We start from the raw sequence: 20,445 nt of genomic DNA, 5'->3' as shown, positions 1-20,445 counted from the left end.
GAGTTGTCTGAGTGGGAAGTGGCTTCTTCAAAGAGAAGAATATATTTTTTTTTAATAGGAAGGGCAAAGAAGGTCTGTGAGAGAGGGACAGACTCTCTGAAGGGGCAAGCATTTGAATGTTGACTGACTGAATCCCTAAGAGCCTGGTGAAGGATCTTTATTCCCACACTTGGCATAGAGTGATGGAAATGTTCAAATTAATAGTTTTCAAAAATGAGAATCTCTGCAGTGACCTTGATGGAAGAGACCAGAAATCTTTCCTCAGATGTTACATAGGTACCTGAGCTCTTGAGAAACTCTAAGGAAAGGGTGAGGCTCTTCAGCACGTGGCAGATTTTTCTTGCTACTTTTTCAAGTAGGGATACTGAGTCAACTTAATATGATTTAGAAAAAAATTTAGAAAAATAAAGTAACTTTTTTTGGTACCTAAGTTGTAGAGAAAGATTCCTACCAGCCACACAGGAGTTAATCTAGGTGTTTTGGCCTTTCCTTATCAAACAGTCCATGTGGAAATGATGTAAGGAATTGTCTAAATTGGGCTAGAAGGCTACCAGAAAGGCTAAGAAATGTCAGGCAAGAAACACAGAAGTACCGGGTCAGCTCTGGGAAGCCAACATGAAAAATAGATGATGTGGTCAATGGCTTGAGGTATAAAGGTAGGAAAATGTGAAGAATGTTCCCAGAGCAATTGGTGGGCTATTGAGGGTCTTAGGGTAATTGAGGCACGAGTGAGAGATGAGACTGGAAATTGGGTTGGGATCACAGTAAAGAACATTTTAAATGTCGACTAAGAAACTGAATGTTGGACACTTCAAGTTTTCCCATACATGAGATAATCTTAGCCTAATATCTTTCTCTTCTGTGGGATGGCATTCAAATCATACCCCCTAAGCCACACGAGCAGTTAACAAATACATGGAGCACCAGAAACATGGAAGTATGGGACCAGGCCCTCAGGAAGGAGGTTGTGGGGGAGGAAATTCAGAATTAAGTAAGGTCCTCCTGGGTCCACAATCTAGAGTGCAAGACAGAATACAAACAACTTAATATTTTTAGCTCTAACGGCAGTTCGCTGTGTACCATTGCACTCATGCGAGAACCCAAATTTTTATGTATACTACATTTTTTGTGCAAATAGACCACAGGACAGGTGCACCTTCTGACTAAACTCACTGGAGATTAATATGTTAGGAGGAATGATCATTTATTACTATTTACTATGAAAAATATAACTTTGGGGGAGTAGAGTAGGTGGGAATACCCAGGGTGGCTGGTCAGCACCTTCCTTCCCTGGAGGCGAATTGATACAGAAAATCTACTTTTACATAGAAGCCAGCATGGAGAGCATGAACTTAGAGCATCAAGTCAAGCTGAATGGCCTAATGGCTGGTGAAATGAATCAAGGAGAGAGAGGTTCTACTCGCCCAGCTAAGGGCATCTTCAAAGAGGAAAAGTGGGAACTGTGTACTGAGGAGAGGAGGTGGGAGACTAGGGACAAGGTTTACTGATTATCTGTCAGACTGAGGTCACATGCCCTTCATCTTGTCATTTCCACTGGAACAGGCTTACCCTGGGGGTCAGAGTGTGCCTGAGGCAGCGAGGTTGTGTGTCCGGTACTCCTGGTTGACTGGAAGCAAACAACATTGTCACCAGAGTCCACAGCCCTTTTGCTTGTTACAAAAGGAACAATGGGCCTGAAAGGGAATTGCTTGCCCCCACAAGAGGAAACCAAGACTTCATTACACTGCGCCCCCCCAACCGCCCCCCCACCCCCGGAATGTGTCCTTCAACCAGTCAATCTGGAAGGAACTGATCAGTGCTAGTGAGGTTAGTCTGCATGAGAAGTAAGTCCCCGCCTTCCTCCCAGAGGAAAGTGATCTTGCTGGAAATAATCTTTCCTTTGTTTTTGACTTCCTTGTCCCACCCCTGTTCTGCCTTTAAAAACCTCAGAGCTCCCTTCTGTTAGCGGGAGGGGCTGCTGCCTGATCGATGAATCATTGAATCAAGTCAATTTGATCTTTAAATGTACTCAGTTAAATTTTATTTGTTTGTTTTTTTCATCTGTTTTAGCTTCCTTTCTCTCTGAAAGGTAAAGAGCCTCTTGCAGGACATGGCATTTCTGAATATGCCCCCAAGCTACCTTTCACCAGCAGAAGCAAGTAGTAAAATGGCAGGATTACTCTTCCTTCTGCAGGACGAGTGCAACAACCCCCAAGCTAGGCCCTGGCGCCCCTAAAGGAAAGCAAAATGAGGCAAGACAAAGTTCAAGAGAAGAGTTTCCAGGGGCAGAAGCCATCTCTAAGCATATTGCTCTCACTTGGGCTTTTACTCCAAAGAAGTATTACATCATGATAACAGATCTTAAATACATATATGTAATATAGATACTTATTTATAATATGTATTTATAATATAGCACATATTATATTTAACTTATATAATATATTACATATGTAACATTATAATACATATATTTTCAATATATATTTACATGCATGTATATACATATGCACATACATATATACTTCATTATGGTAAAATATACATAGCATAAAATTTATTATTTCAACTATTTGTAGGTATACAATTCGGTGCCATTAAGTACATTTACAATAATGTGCAACCATCACAACTATCCATCTCCAGAACTTTCTTCTCATCCCAAACAGACACTCTACCCATAAAACACAAATTCCCCATTTCTCCTCCTCTAGGCCCTAGTAACCTCTATTCTATTTTCGGTCTCAATGAATTTGCCTATTTAGGTTCCTCATGTAAGTGAGGAACATACAAATTTGTCGTCTTGTGGATAACGGATGTTTCCAGCAGACAGAAAGGAGGAAAAGAACGAGGAACAAGCCAAAGGCAGCTTCCCTGGGTTCTTTCACTCCCTGTCGCATGTGTTGACTTCTCTGCCATTGCAGGATCAGGATCATCCCTCCTTCCCTGAATGTCCGTCATGATGTCAACGGGCTCCTTTTCGTAGCTGATTATGCCGTTCATCTCATTTCCTTCCTGTTTTGCACAGAGACTGAGTTCTCCTTTGCTGACTTCATTTGCTGAGCTCAAAAACAGGGTCGGATCCCTGCTCATGGCACAAATCACTTCTTGTGAAGTCTGGCTGGGTTGGGGCAGGCAGCTGCCAGGCCCCTAGTGTCCTGTGAGGCTGTCTTGGCCACAGTGGAACCTGTGTGTGACCAGTGGGTGCTGCGCACGAGCCTGACCAGCTGAAGTGGTGAGTTCCTGATGCTCGCTGCCCTTGGGCCCTGGGGCATGGAGGGGACTGTGACCTGGAAGATGACCTTCCCTGTGAAAAAGAAAAGCAGCCTCTGCTTTTCCCCAAGTGGTTTTTGGCTGGTAATTATTAGTGACTTTCTCAGAATTGAACAATTGGTTAGGCAGTCTTAGAAAACCCATCCTCAGCATTTAGTACTTGGGAAATTCTACTTCCAGAATTCTAATCCCAGAGGGGACAGTAGGTTTCCAGTGAATATTTCTTATTTGAAAAAAATCTGTCCTTGAACTTTCTTTCTGAGTTGTAGAGATACTCTTCCAGAATGTGGGCCTCCTTTATCTGTGATTGGTGAATGTGTACGTTCAAGTTTATAGGATGTCCACATAACAGGGCATAGGCCAGCCTATTTACCTATTGGTAAAGATGATTTCAAAGTGACTTCAAAGGGAACCGACCAAATCTTACCATCTTGGTCTAAAACCTCCTAGTGCCTTTACAAGAACGCTTTTCTTATCTTGGACTTGTCCAGGCTACCACCTAGTACAGTTTGTTTTTGTATTTTGAGGGTTTTTTTGACTAGCAGACTGACTGATTTACTTTGCGTGATATTCTTTCTCTCTACTTCCTCTTGATTCTTCTCTTTTAAATACTCCTGGGAAAGGCTCTTGCTTTGCCCCTCAAGTTCATTATTTTTCTGTGTCTTGCTAGTAGCATGGTGGAAAATGGACATAAGGTTTGGTGTTAGAGACACTGGTCTTTAAAGCCTGACTGTACTTTACTAGCTCTGTGACCTTGGGCAAGTAACTTAACCTCTTTAAGACACAGATTTCTCCTTTGTGAAATGGAAGCAGATGATCTGTTATTCTCAGGAATGTTGATGGATAGCTCAAAATAATGTGGAAAAGTACCTGGTACATAGGAGAGCAGCACACATTTACAACCTTCCCCTCCCTCCCTCCCTTCCTTCCTTTCTGTTTAAGGTAAGCCCTTCCCAGTCTGCCTTCAGCCTATCTGAATTCCTGAGACAGAACCCCAAAAGTCCAGAGTCCTTTCAGGTCTAAGCGGCTCTAGGCTCCACACAGACTGTGTTCAACAAAAGTGGGGTGATTGACAGCTAGTATAACAACCGGCTTTGATCCTGGATCCCACTGTCTTCTGAGGGAGCAGCGACTACCTGGAGCCGCCCCTTAGCCACTCCACTCTAGGCTGTGCCAGGGAGAGGGTGTTCGGAGGGGGTGTTCCAGAGAGACATCCAGCACATAAAGGCCAACATACCTGTGACCTGGTTCCACAACCTGGAAGTGACACAAGACAAAGCCAAGGAACCACGGGGTGGGTGCGATGCGGTTGGTTTTACCCTGCACAAGGGATTCTTTTAAGTAATCCCAGACAGGCTCACCTGCCTGTTGTTACGGGGACAGCTAACTCTGAGATTCTTTCCCCACTCCGCTGCTGGAGTGCGTGGAAGCTCCCTAGGGGCGAAGGGACATCGTGCACTCTGCCCTAGTAAACGAAGTCAGGGCTTAGGTTTCTAGTTATGAAGACGTTCTGTTTTGGTTGGCAGCTTCTCCCCAGCACCCACCTAGATCTGGATGCCACCTGCAGCATAGCTGTGACTGAACTGCAAACCCTCGCTTCTAGAGTACCAGGTGACGATTACGTGGGACGGAATCCAGGGAAGTCCTCGGAGCCGGGCTCCGCGTGGAGCAGCCAGCTGAGGTCACGCTCCGGATAAGTTTTAGGTCCCCGCTGGGCGTGCAGATTTCTACGCAGACTAATCCCAATTACTCAGGAGGACCGTTCCCCATTTCAGGCAGTTGCATGGATGCAAATACCGCCGCTTGGGGCGTCTGGGGCCGGGAATTCGTTGTCCTCCAGGTCTGCGTTTTTCTCCGGGTTTCAACCCCTGACAGCGCGCTTGCGTCTGGGCCCCCAGCGAGGGCAGGGGGTGATTTCGGGAAGGAACCCGGGGAGAGCTGAGCACGGCTGCTCCCGGCTGTCCCAGCCCACGTCACCCAGGGCTCGGAGGTGGGGGCCTGGGGCACGGCCGCCTAGGGTGGAGGAGCGCGGGCGCCCAAGCTCGTGCCGGCTCGCGTCCTCCGCATCTCCCAGCAGGCAGCCGGCTCGGGGGCTGCGCTTCGCTTCCCCGGGGGCCTTCTCGGATTGCGGCGCTGGCCCGGGATCCCGACGGGGCGGGGGGGCGGGGGGGAGGTGGTGGTGGCGTGGCAGCGTCAGGGCGCCGCTTCCCCCTCCGCGCTCCCCCTTTCCGCCGCGGTGGCGCGCGCTGACCTGGCACCGCCGCCGTGAGCCGCGCGGATCCACGCGAGCCGGGAGCCGACGCGGTGCGCTCACCTGGCGAGCCGAGGTGAGGCGGCCCGGGCTGGGGGCGCGACGGGAGCCCGAGGTGGGGGCACGCCGGCAGGGGGAGGCTGTCGGAGTGGTGGGGGTGCGAGGGGTGCCCGAGGTAGGGGCTCGCCGGCGGGGCGAGGCTGCTGGAGAGGTGAGGCGGTGCGAGGGGCGCGGGGGAGGCTTGCGCGAGCCCGGGGCCGTGCCGGGGCTGGGCAGTGCCGAGGCCCCTGGGTGAACGTAGGAAGGGGCTCCTCTGCGGGGGTGGAGGATTTTTATGGGACTTGCAAAAGGGAGGGCCCCTGTGCTCCGCTTGGATGCGGAAGGCTCAGGAGCGGGACCTCCGGGCACTTTATCGCTTGGCGACTCTCAGGGAGCACAAAGCCTGCGCCCTGCGTGGACCCAGGCGCTGTGTTCCGGACGCGATGGCTTTTCTCGGTTCCCCAAAAGCGCGCCCACAGATGGCGAAGGCCCGCGGAGCATCTCCTCCCCAACACACCCGAACCTTGGATATCTGGTGGCAAAAGCCAAACTTTTTTGCTACTTCACCGAGCTAGGTTAGAGCGTGAGAGCGCGGCATATCGGGTGGTCGAGCGCCCGTTGTGAAGTCCACCTGCTGAGATTGCAGCGGGGAAAGCGGAATTGCTGCATTTCACCCCCACCCCCTCCAGCCTGCCTGTCGCCGCGCGGTGAGGTTTGCCACCCCCCCTCCTGCGACTACTGATGCTGTCAGCTTGGAGAATGTGGAAAACCTTCGGAAGAGGGGTTATTCAGCCCTAAATGGGAATTAAGACTAACAAGAAGGGGTATATTCCATAACTGTGCTTACGGTATGATTGCAGTGGAACTTGGAAGGATCTTTGAATTGAAGATGTGGTGGGAAAGCTCGAAGGGCTGAGGGTCGGCAAATTTGGGTTTCGTAGACTCTGTCCTAAGGCCGAATAGCAGTGAGGTTTTGGCAAGTCAAGAAACCTCGTTGAACCTCAGTATGCCTGTGTGAGAAGTGGGGGGATAATCCCTGGCCCACCTCCCACTGGATGGTTTGGAAGGAGGGAGGGTAGTGTTTTGAAAAGTATGAAGTGTGGTTTCTATAAATTAAGATTATCACCACACTGCTGCTCACACCTCCCTCCTGGCCACCAGCAGAACCTCCTTTGGAGCAGAGTTAAGGCAGCACCATCCAGGTAGTGTGGGCATTTTCCTGCTTCCCTGTCCAAAATGTCACGATGTGTCTGTTTCTCGGTGTGTTGCTGCAATTCCTCTTCCCAGCGCTACTACCTGACACGGCGCATCACAGTGTGCCATCAGGGGGTCAGGGGACAGGAACTTTGCCTTCCCCATCTTCTTTAGGGCCTGAGGGAGATGCTAAGAAAGTTGAGGAAAATTGGTAGTGGCCAGTGGCGGGGGGGGGGGGGGGGGACGGGGCAGGTTTCATTATTTGACATGCTCTTCATGAGACCATTTAACTCTGAAAACATTGTTGGCTTTCTGAAGTTGGAGTTCTTGTTTTCTGATTGGGGAAGACTCTCTCAGAGCCAAGGATAAATATGCAAGAATAAGCATTTTTCATTCGAATGATCTTTAGAGGAAGATAGTAAAGAGCTAAAGAAAGAGTACCATTGCTTGCTAACAGGTTTTCCCCACCTGTCTGAGGGCACACAAATAATAGCATTGCCAAATTTAAATAGTTTCCCTTGTTACTAAATTTAGATTCATATTTCTAATATGGAAAGGAAAGAGTCACAAGGTTGGTGGTGTTACTGTTAAAATTTAAGCAGTTCTTTTTAAATAAGCATGTCCAACTTTCCAGCCATTATAAACATGAGCAATCCTAATGCCTGTATGTTATATTGTATATATCTTTTCTAAAAAGATAAATAAGGTAAGCATGTCAATGTCACCAAACTCTCTGATTGGGTTTTTCATTTTAATTAAAAGGAGTTGAGAGGTGACTCATTTATGAAGTTGGGAAATAAAACTAGCTCTCCTTAGTTGTGCTGTTGTATACTGAACTGTAAGTTTTTATAAAATAACACTGATGGTGATGATAAAGCTAACTTTTATTGAATATTGTGTGCCAGACTGAGAATTCATTTAGTTCTCACAACAATCTGTAAAGAAACTGAAGCACAGAGAGGTTAAGTGCCTTACCCAAGGTCACACAGGTAGTAAGTGAGGAATTTCTCAGATTGACATAAAAATTATATTTGATTGCGACCCTGGTGTTTTTTTCTTAACTTCTGCACTGTGTTTTATCCCATACATACAGGCAGCATGATGGTGAGATTGGGGTTCTGGAGCAAGGTTCCATGTCCCAGTGCTGAGCTTGCTGTTGAGTTGCTGTGTGGTCTTCACTTTACTTCCTTTTCCTGGGCCTCAGTTTTCTCATCCACAAAATAGTCATAATAATACTATATTGAATGAATGTTTTATTTCTCACTGGAACATGAAGTGTGAACTGTGAAAGAGAAACACTTCCATTATGTAAAAGGAAGTTTCAGAGGCAAGTGTTTTTGTCATCTTCAATGTAGGCTGGAAAATGACAAAGGAGAAAAAGCCGAAATAATCTACACACTTAAATGTGATCTGCCCAACAATTGATGTTTGGAAATTACTTTAAGAAAATACTTTAGTTCTGTTCTTGGATCCTTAGTTTTACACTTATTAAAAGAGATAAATGTAAATTAGACCTCAAAGTTTAAGGGGGGGGCAGGTCAGGTTGAAAAGCACCCAGGACCAGCAGATGCTTTTGTCTTCTTGATTTCAGGAGCTGAAGACTGGAGGGCGGGGTGGCCTTAAACTCTTCCACATTCTTTTATTTCAGCAATCTGTAGTGGGTCAGAAAACAACTGTCCAGGAAATACATGTAACGTACTTCCCTATTCTCTCCTTCTTTATTTGGAGATTTTTCTTAGAAGCCAGCTCGAGGGATGGCTATTTTAAATATGGTAGGTCAGGAGAGTTGAACTTTTGTTTATGCACATTTTAAGGGTATTTTAAGCAATATGGCTGTCGTCGAATCATTTGAACTATCCTATGACATATATAAAATGTGTTTTTTGTTTGTTGGTTTTGGTCTCATTCTTAGTTTAAACTCTTGGTCCCTGTGGAGATTTGGGCCCAGGGAGGTAAGCATGAGCATGTCACTGACATTGTCGGCAGCCCCTTCGTGCTTGATCAGTTTTGATATTCTGGAGAGATGTTTGGATCTGTGAGATTTAAAGGTCTCTCCTTTATCCCTGTGCTGTCACAGGTAAGAATGTGAACTTGGGAGCAAGACTGCCTGGATGTGAAACACTCCAGTTACAAGCGGTGCCTCGGGTTCTAGTGTTGTTATATCTACCTCATAGATTGTTAGAAGGATCAAGTGCATGTGTGTGTAGAAAATCTAGAACAGTGTCAGACACATAGTAAATGCCATGTAAGTGTTAGTTATGAACTGATAACGATGGCTAAGATAATAGAAGAAGAGTGCTCTGGGAAAAAAAAAATAGGGCAGTAAACGAGGATAGCGTACACCTTAGGGATGCAGTTTTAAAAAGGGTGATGAGGAAAGTCTCATTCCAAAGGGAAATTTGAATAAAGAAGGGAGTGCAAGTAGAAGAGTATAGAGGGGTGTAGGGGTGCAGAAGGGTATAGAGGTGTAGGGATGGAGAGGTAGTAGAGAAGGTCAGAGAGGTAACTCAGGGATACATGGACAGATATAGCGGTGTCGAAATTTTTTCTTTTTTTTAATTTAAAAAATTTAAAAAATTAAAAAAATTTTTATTTCATTTTATTATTTTTTTAATTTAAATTCAGTTAATTAACATATAATGTATTATTTGTTCCAGAGGTAGAGTTCAGTGATTCATCAGTCTTATATAATACCCAGTGCTCATTAGATCCCATGCCCTCCTTAATGTCCGTCACCCAGTTACCTCATCCCCCCACCCCCATCCCCTCCAGCAACCCTCAGTTTGTTTCCTATGATTAAGAGTCTCTTATGGTTTGTCTCCCTCTTGTTTTATTTTTTCCTCTCTTCCCCTATGATCCTCTGTTTTGTTTCTTAAATTCCACATGTCAGTGAGATCATATGATAATTGTCTTTCTCTGATTGACTTATTTCGCTTAGCATAATACCCTCTAGTTCCATCCACATTGTTGCAAATGGCAAGATTTCATTTTTTTGATGGCTGAGTAATATTCCATTGTGTGTGTGTGTGTATGTGTATCACATCTTTATCCATTTATCTGTCGATGGAATTTTTCTTTTTTTTTAATTTGTTTTTTTAAACTTTTTTTTTTGAGAGAGAGAGAGGGGGCACACATGTATGCAAGGTAGGGGTTGGGGGACGGGCAGAGGGAGAGAGAGAATTTCAAACAGACTCCATGCCCAGTGTGGAGCCTGGCCTGGGGCTCGATCTCACGACCCTGGGCTCCATCTCACAACCCTGAGATCACGACCTCAGCCAAAATCAAAAGTTAGATGCTTAACTGACTGAGCACCCAGGCGCCCCTACTTTTGTTTTTATTTTTGTTTTTTGTTTTTTTACTTTACCTAGGGAGTTTGCTTATGGAAAATTTCAAACTTAAAAGTAGAGGGAATATCTCCCACTCTCCCTGCTTGTGTTCCCTCTCTCGCTGTCTCTCTCTCCATTAAAAAATAAATAAAAAATCTTAAAAAAAAAAAAAGTAGAGGAAATAGTACATGTACCCTCCTCCCATTTTCAACAATTATCAAATTATCAACATGACCAATTGGCTTTCATCCATATCCCCGGCTGGCACTTCCTACTGGATTATTTTAAAGCGGATGTCAGAAATTCCATCAATGATTTCTACATACATCTGTATATATTTCTCAAAGATAGGCTCTTAATCACACAGAAGCACAATACTTAACTGTGTTGACTTTGTTTCCCATCTATAAATTGGGACCAGCAGAACCTCCCTTACAGCCCTGGTTTGAAGATGAGGGTGGATGTCTGGACTGCCCTGTAGGGTCCGGCGACCGGTGCCCAGGTGCTGGTTGCCATCATGCTCATGATGTTGTCTATACCAGCCCTTGGTTTTTGTTTTTTTCTCTTTCCTTTTTCCAGATAATTCAGTTGTGGCAATTTCACTTCTACTTCCCCTCTCTTCTCCGTACCGACTTTAGGCACCTCTATTCTGTATTCCCTTTATCTACGCTCTATTTCCCCCTTAGCTTTCAGCACCTGTGTTTGCAGCCTGACTTACAGCCCGAGCTCTTCTGAACCCCCGACCCCGGAGCCCGTGCGATTCGAGCACTCTCTAGGCTTCCTATGCCTTTTTGAAGGGAGATGGGAACTTCTTCCCATTTCATTTTTTTGGACAGCGTTATTGAGATAGAGATAGAATTCACATAACATGCAATCCAGCCATTTAAAGCATACAGTTCAGTGGCACCTGGATGGCTAAGTTGGTGAAGACTCCAACTCTTGGTTTCAGCTCAGGTTGTGATCTCAGGGTCGTGGGATCGAGCCCCACCTCAGGCTCCATGCTCAGCTTGGGGTCTGCTTGGGATTCTCTGTCCCTCTGCCTCTGCCCCTTCCTCCTCCCGCTCAAATAAATAAATCTTTAAAAAAAATGCACTTTTAAAGTGTACAGTTCAGTGGTTTTAGTATATTCACAGATACGTGTCATCCTTTCCACAGTTGATTTTAGAACATTTAGATCCTCAAAAAGGTACCCTGTACCCTTTAGTTATCACTCTTTATGTTCTCATTCTCTCTCCTTCCCCCGAAACACCACTAATCTATGTTCTGTCTCTATGGATTTCCCTATTCTGGACGTTTCATAAAAAAACATCTATCAATATGAAATATCTTTTGTGACTGGTTGTTTCACTTAGTATAATGTTTTCAGGGCTCACCCACACTGCAGCATGTCTTAATACATCACTTCTAATTGTGGCCAAATAATACTGCATTCTCTGGTGGTCACACACTTTACTTACCCATCCATCAGTTGATGGACATTTGGGTGGTTTCCACTTTTTGGCTATTGTGAATAATGCTGCCATTCACATTTGTGCACATGTGCTTGTGTGAACATCTGCTTTCATTCTCTCAGGTATATACCCGGGAGTGGAATTGCCAGGTCAAATGATAACTGTATGTTGAACCATTTGAGGAACTGCCAGACTGTTTTCTGACATGGATCCCCATTTTATTTTACTCAAACATGGGAACCTCGCCATCATTCAAGGGTAGGTACCTACCCTTACTTAGCGTAAATGTTTGTATTAATATTTTTGTAAGTCTTATCCGGTTGTCTAATATTCATGGATAGGTAATTTTTTATTCATTATTGTTTTTATATAGAGAAGGTTTTACTTATTTGAGTGGTGGTATGTACCTTTAGGATACAAGATGATTTATTGGAAAGGAAGAACAGAGTGCTATTTTCATGAATTTTTAAGTTACACAATATATTAGAATAGCTGTGCACATATAATGTTTATAAATAAATAGTCCCATACTGGAGATGTATGTACAATGATTTTGTTTGTTTTTTTATAAATAGGTATAATAATAAAATTCCGGGCACGGTGTTCTAAAAACATGGAATCAAATATAGTGGTGTGGTTTTTAATCCTTTGTTTTGTGACAGATCTCATGGGAAAATTCTTAAAATTACTTTGCCAATGAAATTGCAATTATCCTAATATTTACGGCACACATAAATATCAGTGGAAGGAGCTTTGGATCAGGTGTCAGACTTGTTTTTTGTTCTACTTCCGGTAGTTATTCATGCTGAGGCTTTGGGCAAGTCCCGTAACGTTCTTTATTTCAGTTCCCAAATCAGCATACTAAAACCTGAAATATTTCATGTTATCATCGTGTAGGATGAGAGTGGTAAGTGTGACATACGCAGTGACCACAGGACGTTAGTCATCTGTGTATCTTGGGCAACCTTGCAATTTTCTTAGGCAAAATATCTATGTTCCTTGGTCTTTGCCTTTGTTGGGTCTTCCCCTTCTCACCACACCCATTTGTCATAATTGCTTTCTGTCCTTCCTCTGGGTTCTTTCGACAGCAGACCTTCAAAATTAGGTGTCATTTCAAAGGTCAAGTTGGTTGGAGAGGAGTCCGCGCGATGCACTGTTTCCTTCCTGGTGCTTCTCGTGCCAGAACACAGAGTTCAGCGTGTGTTGTGGTGAAATTGCAGCTGTATGAAAATGGCGGTTTACTCTGATTCCTGGAGGCTTTGTGGAAGCTGTGGAGTCACTTGATTGGGCATCTTAATGGTTTCTCTTTGACAAGTGATCGTGTGAGTCTGTCGCCATCCTTCGGGGATGTGAGCCTGTTTAAAGTCAAAGCTTGAAGGGAAGTATATACGGAAAGATGGGAAGAGGACTGGGGAACTGCGTTAACCCCAAATAGCTGACACGCTGTCTGTTCACTTGCATTTGTTTATTATTGAGCACGCTCAGGAAGCCACCCGAAAATCGGCATAAATGAATTTTATCTTTCACTTCAACTCTTATTTGTGATTTCTATTCTCTAACTTCCTTTATTCTAAGGAAGTGGTTGACAGAAATTTTAGGTCGTGATCTCCAGTTTCTTCTAAAGGGTGACATCTATTCTAGACTTTCTTTCTTGGGCAACAGAAATAACCAACAGAGCCATACTTAGGTACTGTTTGTTCGTTCATTCTTTCATTCATTTTATTCACACTTGAAGGATGTATTTGCTGAGCACCTATTATGTGCCCCTGTTCTACATTCTGGGAACAAAATCGTGTCCAGGTAGAATTTTTTTTAAGAAGTTACCCTCAGAGATTTTACATTCTAGAGGATATTAGTCTTTGAGATTAAATAAGATGGGGATTCGTGCTAAGGAGTAAGAAGAAAACTAGAGGTGGGTGAGGGAGAGGAATTCGTGGCCGAGGCAGTTGCCATGACTTATATGGGGGGACCATGGAGCCATTGCTGAGAAGGTAACATTTAAGATGAGTCTTTAATACTCCCAGTAATGTATTCCATCAGTAGTTCGTGCTGGGGCAGAGAAAATCTAAAACCCTAAATCTGACCTGCTTGTGCCTATTCATAAGATTGTTAGGGGTCTTAGCAGCTAAAAGCTGCTCTTCTGCCATCAAAGTGCTGGCCGGTTATGGTCTGAAAGACTTTTGTGAGGTCACTATAGAGGTCATGGTGGCTCATGCCCAACTGAGTTGTCCACAATACTCTGGCTCTGAGGTTGCCCTCGTGATGCAGTCCTTCTCGACAGAACCACTGACTTTGAGGGCCAGAGACCCATCCAGAATGACTTGGCGGGGGGCGGTCCAGGAGTCTCTCTTTTGTCTAGGACCGTTGCTCCTGCATATATGTTAACCAGTAATCTGGCCCGTGCTCACCCTCAATAGGAAAATCTCAATAGAAATGATGGTAAGCTTTGCAATTTGATTTCTCTTCCTTTAAAATGTTTTTGGAAATTGATTTTATCTTTGTATCTAAGCCTCTTTGATTCCCCATTTATGATAGTCGGGAGCATTTTGGGAAGACGCCAACCATCACTTAGGCCCATATTACCTCCTGCTTATCAGCACTGAAATGTATGAATGTGTAAGGTTAGTCACCATGTCCCCTCTACCAGAACATAAACTACTGGAGGAATCATGGAGCTTATTTTACTCCGGTGCTTCCAAAACAAAAGCCATGCCAGTCAAGTAGTAGATGCTCAGTAAATATTTGTTTAATCGAATAATTAACAAACTACAAGCAAGGTGACAATGAGCAATGCAATGATATGATGGTATCTCATGAATTATCTGTTGCCCCAAAGATCAAGCAATGGAGATGTTGACCTTGGGGACCAGGGCCTGGACTTTGTTTCGAATCATTACTCTCCCCTGACAGTCTCCCTCTCAGAGAAACTCATGCTCCTTAATGACTGTCCAACCCTCCTCATCATCCTCTCTCTGCCACTACTCAGCTGGGTCCTTAGACATGGCTTTGAATCTCTACGGGCCTATTCCAGCTCTAACATGTTCTCATTGTATAACCCAGAAAAGCCAACGCCTGCTGTTTATTTGTGTGAAACAAGAACATCTTTCTAGAAGGAAATGAAGCAAGCACCTGCTTCTGAAATTACTTTTGAGAAGAAAGTCTGTTTTGTTCAGTGCAGTTAAGTCAATTCCATATCTGGAAGGCTCATAAATAACATCATTCTTTTTGAACTAAAAAACACAGGGATCACTGCTACTTACCATTGGTTAGAGGCTGTGCATTTTTATGTGATTTCACATCTATACTTATCTCCCCCACACAAGAACAGCTATGACGTGTAGAGAATTGAGCGTAAAACATGACTCCTAGCTTCATTCTCTTAGAAATACTGACGTTATCAGGAACTACAGACTCAGAACTAAAATTGGAACTTGTAAGAGAAGAGATCTAGTGAGAGAAAATCAACAAAAAGCAACACAAAGATGTTCATTGCTGTATGTTTTATAATAGTGAAAAACTGAAAATAAATTTCTGTCAATAGGAGTCTGGCTAAGTAAATTTTGATACATTTATACTATAGAAAATGGTAAGATAGTGAAGAGCGATAAGCACCCTCAAGACCTTGTTGAGAGAAAAAGAAGGTTCATTATAGATTCTGTCCAGTATGAGCCCATGTGTATGGGTCCCATCTTCTGATCTGACATATGTATGTTAACTCATAGGAAGAGGTTAGAAGGGATAAAGTGGTTACCAGTGTCATTTCTGGGCATGAGGTGGGATTGGCGGGTTTGGGCCCATGTGTGTGCTTCACTCGCTCTAGGCTTCTGTGTTTTGGGCATTCCATAAAAACACAGTCGTGGTTCCCATTTGTAATGATGACACCCAAAATTATTGGAGAGGAAAAGATGGGCGACGAGAAATCGGGGTACCAGGTGGATGTGAGGTTTGGAGAAGGAAGACGAAGCACTTCAGATGAATTCTGGCAGTCGCCACCATAGCCCGTGATACTTGGTGGGCAGTGATTTGGAGCTTATGCAGTACTGTGCAGTATTATGTGTATCTTATCTATGTGTATGTGTCACTTCAAAAGGTTTGACCTAGAAAGAAAGGCCCCCAAATCAAGAAAACCCAAGGAATTGTGGTACAGTTTTCCCATGTACCTTCCTTTGGTCTATTTGTAAGTGTTGGGTGAGAAAAATGTCCTATCTTTAGGAAACATGGATTCACTTCTATCCCTGTATGCATAATTCTGCCAGAGTAACAGAACAGGTGTATCTATCACAGAAATCTTCTCTCTAGCTCATGACACTATTTCCATTTTGCTGGATTTGCTCATTCAGTCCATAAGTTTGTTGAGCCCCCATAGGCAGCTCTGCATCTGGCTGAGAACACACAAGGTCCCTGCTCTCATGGACTTATAGGGAGGGGGTGGAGGGGAATGACAGTGAAGAGGTAAAAATATATCAGGAAGTGAGGCGACTATAATGAAAATTAAGCAAGGTGATGTGATAGCGAGTAACTGGGGAAATACTTTAAGAGAGGTAGTTAGGAAAGACTTCTTTGAGGAAGTAATTTATAAACCAAAGCATGCAACAAGGCAGAAAGGAGCCAGACGTACAATCAGTTGGGGGAAGAGCGGTCCAGGTGGAGCACCATTAGGGTGGGCAAGAGCCTGTGGGACGTAAAAGTTTGCTGTGTGGTCGGGACTTATCGGGGGTGGACAGAGATAAGTGAGCGTGGTCTGCACTCTCATGTCATGCCTTAAGGACAAGGTAAGGATTTTGGATTTTATTCCAGATTCGATGGGATGGGGGTGGGTGGGTGATTAGAGGACTGACATCTGATGTAGGCTTATAAAAGATCTTTGCGTACCTCTTGATTATAAGTTGTCAAGAGTAGAAGCAGGGAGACCCACTGGGCAGATGGAAGGAGAAGATGGATGGGAGAAGATGGCAACTTAGATGAGGGCGGTAGCTATGGATATGAACTTGCTCATGGATTAAAGATGGAGAGCTACAGAAAGATAGGATCAGAGATCACTTCTAGATTTTGGGTTTCAGCAACTGGGAGGTATGTTTCCTGGGATGGGAAAACCAGGGAGGAGCAGATTTGAGGGAAATTAGGGTCTGTTTGGATGTGTTAGTTTGCGATGTCCCTTGGATGAAGGCCAGAAAGGCAGTAAGATATGCTAGTGTGTGGTCCCAGGGGAGGTCAGGAGCAGGGAGCCAGGTGGGGGCCATCTGTATACATAACACCAGTATTTAAAACACCGAAACTGACTCCAGAGTCTCAGCTCGCCACCTTGGACCTCTGTTCTCCACCATTTCTTGAAGCTAAGCTCACCTAAGCCGACTGCTTCCATCTCTAGGCCTTCCCCTTGCTGACCTCACTTTTGCTGTTGAAGGTTGCCTTGAGCCTCACAGGGTGAAGGACAGTGGGAGCAGTAGGACACATGCTGGGCCCGTGATTATGGTGACCAGAGTGCTTCTCTTTGGAGTAGCTCTCGACATTTTAATCATAACTTAGTTAGTAGAGCCAAACACTGAGCTTCAATGTGAGCAAACTGGGACAGACGCCTGGGTGGCTCAGTCGATTAGGCAGCCGACTCTTGATTTCGGCTCAGGTCATGATCTCAGGGTTGTGAGGTCAAGCCCTGTATCGGGCTCCACGCTGGGAATGGAGTCTGTTTAAGATTCTCTCTCTCCCTGTGTCCCCTCTCCTTCTCTCTTTCTCTCTAAAAAAAAAAAAAAAAGAAAAAGAAAAGAAAAGATAAACCCTAGATTCACAGTGTGTTCTTTAGATATTATAAGCTAATCACAAATTTCTATAGCTATTATAATTCAGTATTATAATCTAAATTACATGAAACAAAGTTTTTAGTGCTAGTGGTTGTCCTCAATTTCACATACCACTTGTCTACTTTGTTGAAATACAAACACAGACTAAATAGGAACAAGAAACTAAGAAACTACGAAAATGTGTCTTTACTTCCCAATGGTATTCCCATTTGGGGTTTGACATTTAATTTTATTGGAATAATGCTCCACTGCCTTACACTTTAATCTGTTTTATCAACAGTATGCATATATGACTTTATCCTTAAAAAAAGTTATCTTTATGCCTTGAAAACCCTTTCCTGTCCCAAAGTCATGCCTCCTGTGTCTGCTGCTAGTTGTATCGCTGATTGATTGATTGATTGATTGATCTGTTTGTTTAGTTATTTCTTGTAAATCCAAGTGGAATTTACTGTATTGTACAGGGTGAAGTACAAACTTATTTATTTTTTGTTTCTTCTCCTCAAAAGATTTTGGAGTTAAAAATATGACTGCGTTCTTATTTATCTTGAATGATTTTTGCTCATTGCAGATAAGCTGTCTGGCCCCCCGGCTGGCCTCCTGGTGAGTTCAAGGCCCTAATCCAGTAGCACAGCGGAACTCACACCACCCTGAGCCTGGGAAGATGGTGTCACAGTCTACAGGCCGGCAGGATTCTCCGGTGGACTCGTGGGAAAGGGACGGCAATGACCCTGGCGACATTGATGGTTCTGCCAGCCTCCTGGACACTGACCAGTCCCCTTGCCACTCAGACATCAGGTTCATGAGGCACAAAGCTTCCTGGATTAACCCCCAGTGCGAGCAGCAACAGCTGCAGGATTTGCCCCCCCGGGGGCCGACAAGGGGGGACAGTGGGAGCCACTTTGGAGGGAACACCGCTTCTCCCCTCGGCCCCTCACCATTGTCTCTTGGGGACTCCACGGTGGAGACATCACTGTCGAAGGATCCTGCAGACTCTGCCCAGGGCTCAGGTGACAAGAGCGGCGACCTCTCTTTTACCTCCACAGAAAAGCAGGCGGTGCTCCTAGGACACTCTCCTCAGATGTCTCTGTTCACAAGCTCCTTTCCTGGTCCTGAAGCTGCCCATGCTTTGCTGCAGCCTTCCCAGCTGACAGCTTCCGCCGATGAAGGTAACTCCCGTCGGCAATTTACCTCATTCCCGTCTGTTCCCGTGCTGGCCTTGGTCTACAGCCTGTCTTACTGTCTTCCTCATGAGAAAAAAGTCATGGCTTTCCACTTTGATCAGAGGCCGGGGCATTAGCTCATTTACTATTATTGTCCCCGGCCCAGCTACCCGGATGGTCACACCGGGTAAAATCAGGTATTTCCGTTCTTCGATAGCAAGGAGGTGCCATCTTTGCTCAGCTTAGCTGATAATCAATGCCATCTTTGAGCTGGTGTGTGCCTTCAGGAGCTTCCAGCTCATGAACTTGCCTGCAAGAGAGAGGATTGGGGGCGCTCTCAGTTCAGTGTGGTGGGAGAAAGTGTTTCCAGACAGAGTGGGCTCCATTTTACACAAGTACTTTCCTAGGAGATAAACTCACTTCACCTCTCCCTGAACGGCATGTGACTAGAAAACAGTAAGATTTAAAAATAGTAATCACAATTCCCCCAAAGACTATACAAAACCTTTCTTTTTTTTTTTTTATTAAAGCCAGGGCTCCCATTGCTATGAAGTAATACACATATTCTTAAAAACCTGGAATTCCTAAAATAAGATAATGCATGCAAAATGCCACTCAAGAGTCAGTAAGTTATCTGTTACTGTTACAATTTGTGACATTCTAATTTTTTAAAAAATATTCATTATGTTATATTCACTGCATTAATTTATATTTCTCTTAGAACCCTAGTTCAGATAATCAATGAAGTTTTTTTCTTTCAAAACAATTTGAAAGCTGCCTGCCTGCCTGTGTGTGTGTCTGTATGTAGGTATTTATTTATTTCTTACTAGCAACAACCAGTCCTCCCTCTTCCCTAAATTATGGGGTTTATTTGTTCTATTGGAAAAACTTTTGAAAAGTCGAAGATGATGACAATCTTTAACATATTATTCATAGCTTAAGAATAGCAGATTTTGGGGGCTCCTGGGTGGCTCAGTGGTTAAGTGTCTGCCTTTGGCTTAGGTCATGATCCCAGGGTCCTGGAATCGAGCCCCACATCGGGCTCCCAGGTCAGCTCCCTCTCCCTCTGCCTCTCCCCCTGCTTGTGCTCTCTCTCTCTCTAATGAATAAATAAAATCTTAAAAAAAAATAGTTCACCAGGGGCGGCTGGGTGGCTCAGTCGTTAAGCGTCTGCCTTCAGTTCAGGTCATGATCCCAGGGTCCTGGGATCGAGCCCCACATTGGGCTCCCTGCTCAGCGGGAAGCCTGCTTCTCCCTCTCCCACTCCCCCTGCTTGTGTTCCCTCTCTCAGTGTGTCTCTCTCTCTGTCAAATAAATAAGTAAAATCTTTAAAAAAAAAAAAAGAATAGCAGATTTTGGACGATCTTAAAATGGGCTAGTTTTGAAATAAGAACCAAATTTGAGCAAAATGACACACTCTACAGCAAGTGGTTCTGCAATTTAAAATTATCCTGTAGCTTTATCTTTCTCCCAGAAAGAAAACAGGTACCCCAGGCCCTTTCGTCCTAAGCCAATAACCCCCAGCAATTTCTCTAAGTTCCTCCTTTAAAAACTACTCCATCTTAAACTTGGTAGGAGGATGCGGCCCATGGGATTAAAAAAAGAAGTCCCCAGCGATCTGGTCTTTCTTTACTGTAGGACAGCATTGCAGAGAATAGGCATTTGCCACTAAGACAAGGGATTTTTCCTGTGACTGCTTCGTCCCAATGACAGCAGCATGGTATTCCTTTTCTAGATAATATGGTAGAGGAAGAGCCACCCACCCACTCCCCCAGCCTAGAAACATTTCCTGAGGCCCCAAGAAACAAATCCACAGATCCTTTTGCTTGCAGAGGACTTACTCATTTATAGAGCCCACTCACATTCCTGGTCTCCTTCAATCTCCTAATAGCTCCCTATCCCAGTGTGAAGGATGAGGACATTTCAATGCAGAGGCCCAGCCAGCTGGTGTAA

General features: G+C 44.5%; 1 protein-coding gene across 7 annotated transcripts in view; it reads left to right on the top strand.

Moving 5' to 3' along the window:
• Positions 1 to 2,909: 2,909 nt before the first annotated feature.
• The window catches only part of RUBCNL (rubicon like autophagy enhancer), a 39,949-nt gene continuing 22,413 nt past the window's right edge, over positions 2,910 to 20,445 (top strand). The window contains exons 1-3 of one of the 7 annotated variants that reach the window (XM_078070352.1): positions 2,910 to 3,235; positions 11,657 to 11,792; positions 17,901 to 18,498. In XM_078070352.1, the coding sequence (XP_077926478.1) occupies positions 17,994 to 18,498 (505 nt within the window). In that variant the 5' untranslated portion in view covers positions 2,910 to 3,235; positions 11,657 to 11,792; positions 17,901 to 17,993. Of the gene's footprint in view, positions 3,236 to 5,464; positions 5,601 to 11,656; positions 11,793 to 12,625; positions 12,857 to 15,960; positions 16,307 to 17,900; positions 18,499 to 20,445 lie in introns of those variants that run through there. The other 6 variants (XM_036078545.2, XM_078070354.1, XM_078070357.1 and 3 more) reach the window with 6 other exon arrangements.

The sequence above is a fragment of the Halichoerus grypus genome, chromosome 4 (assembly GCF_964656455.1).
Source record: "Halichoerus grypus chromosome 4, mHalGry1.hap1.1, whole genome shotgun sequence".
Lineage (NCBI taxonomy): Eukaryota > Metazoa > Chordata > Mammalia > Carnivora > Phocidae > Halichoerus > Halichoerus grypus.
Note: the sequence above shows the minus strand (reverse complement) of the source record. Positions and strands in the feature narration are given on the sequence as shown.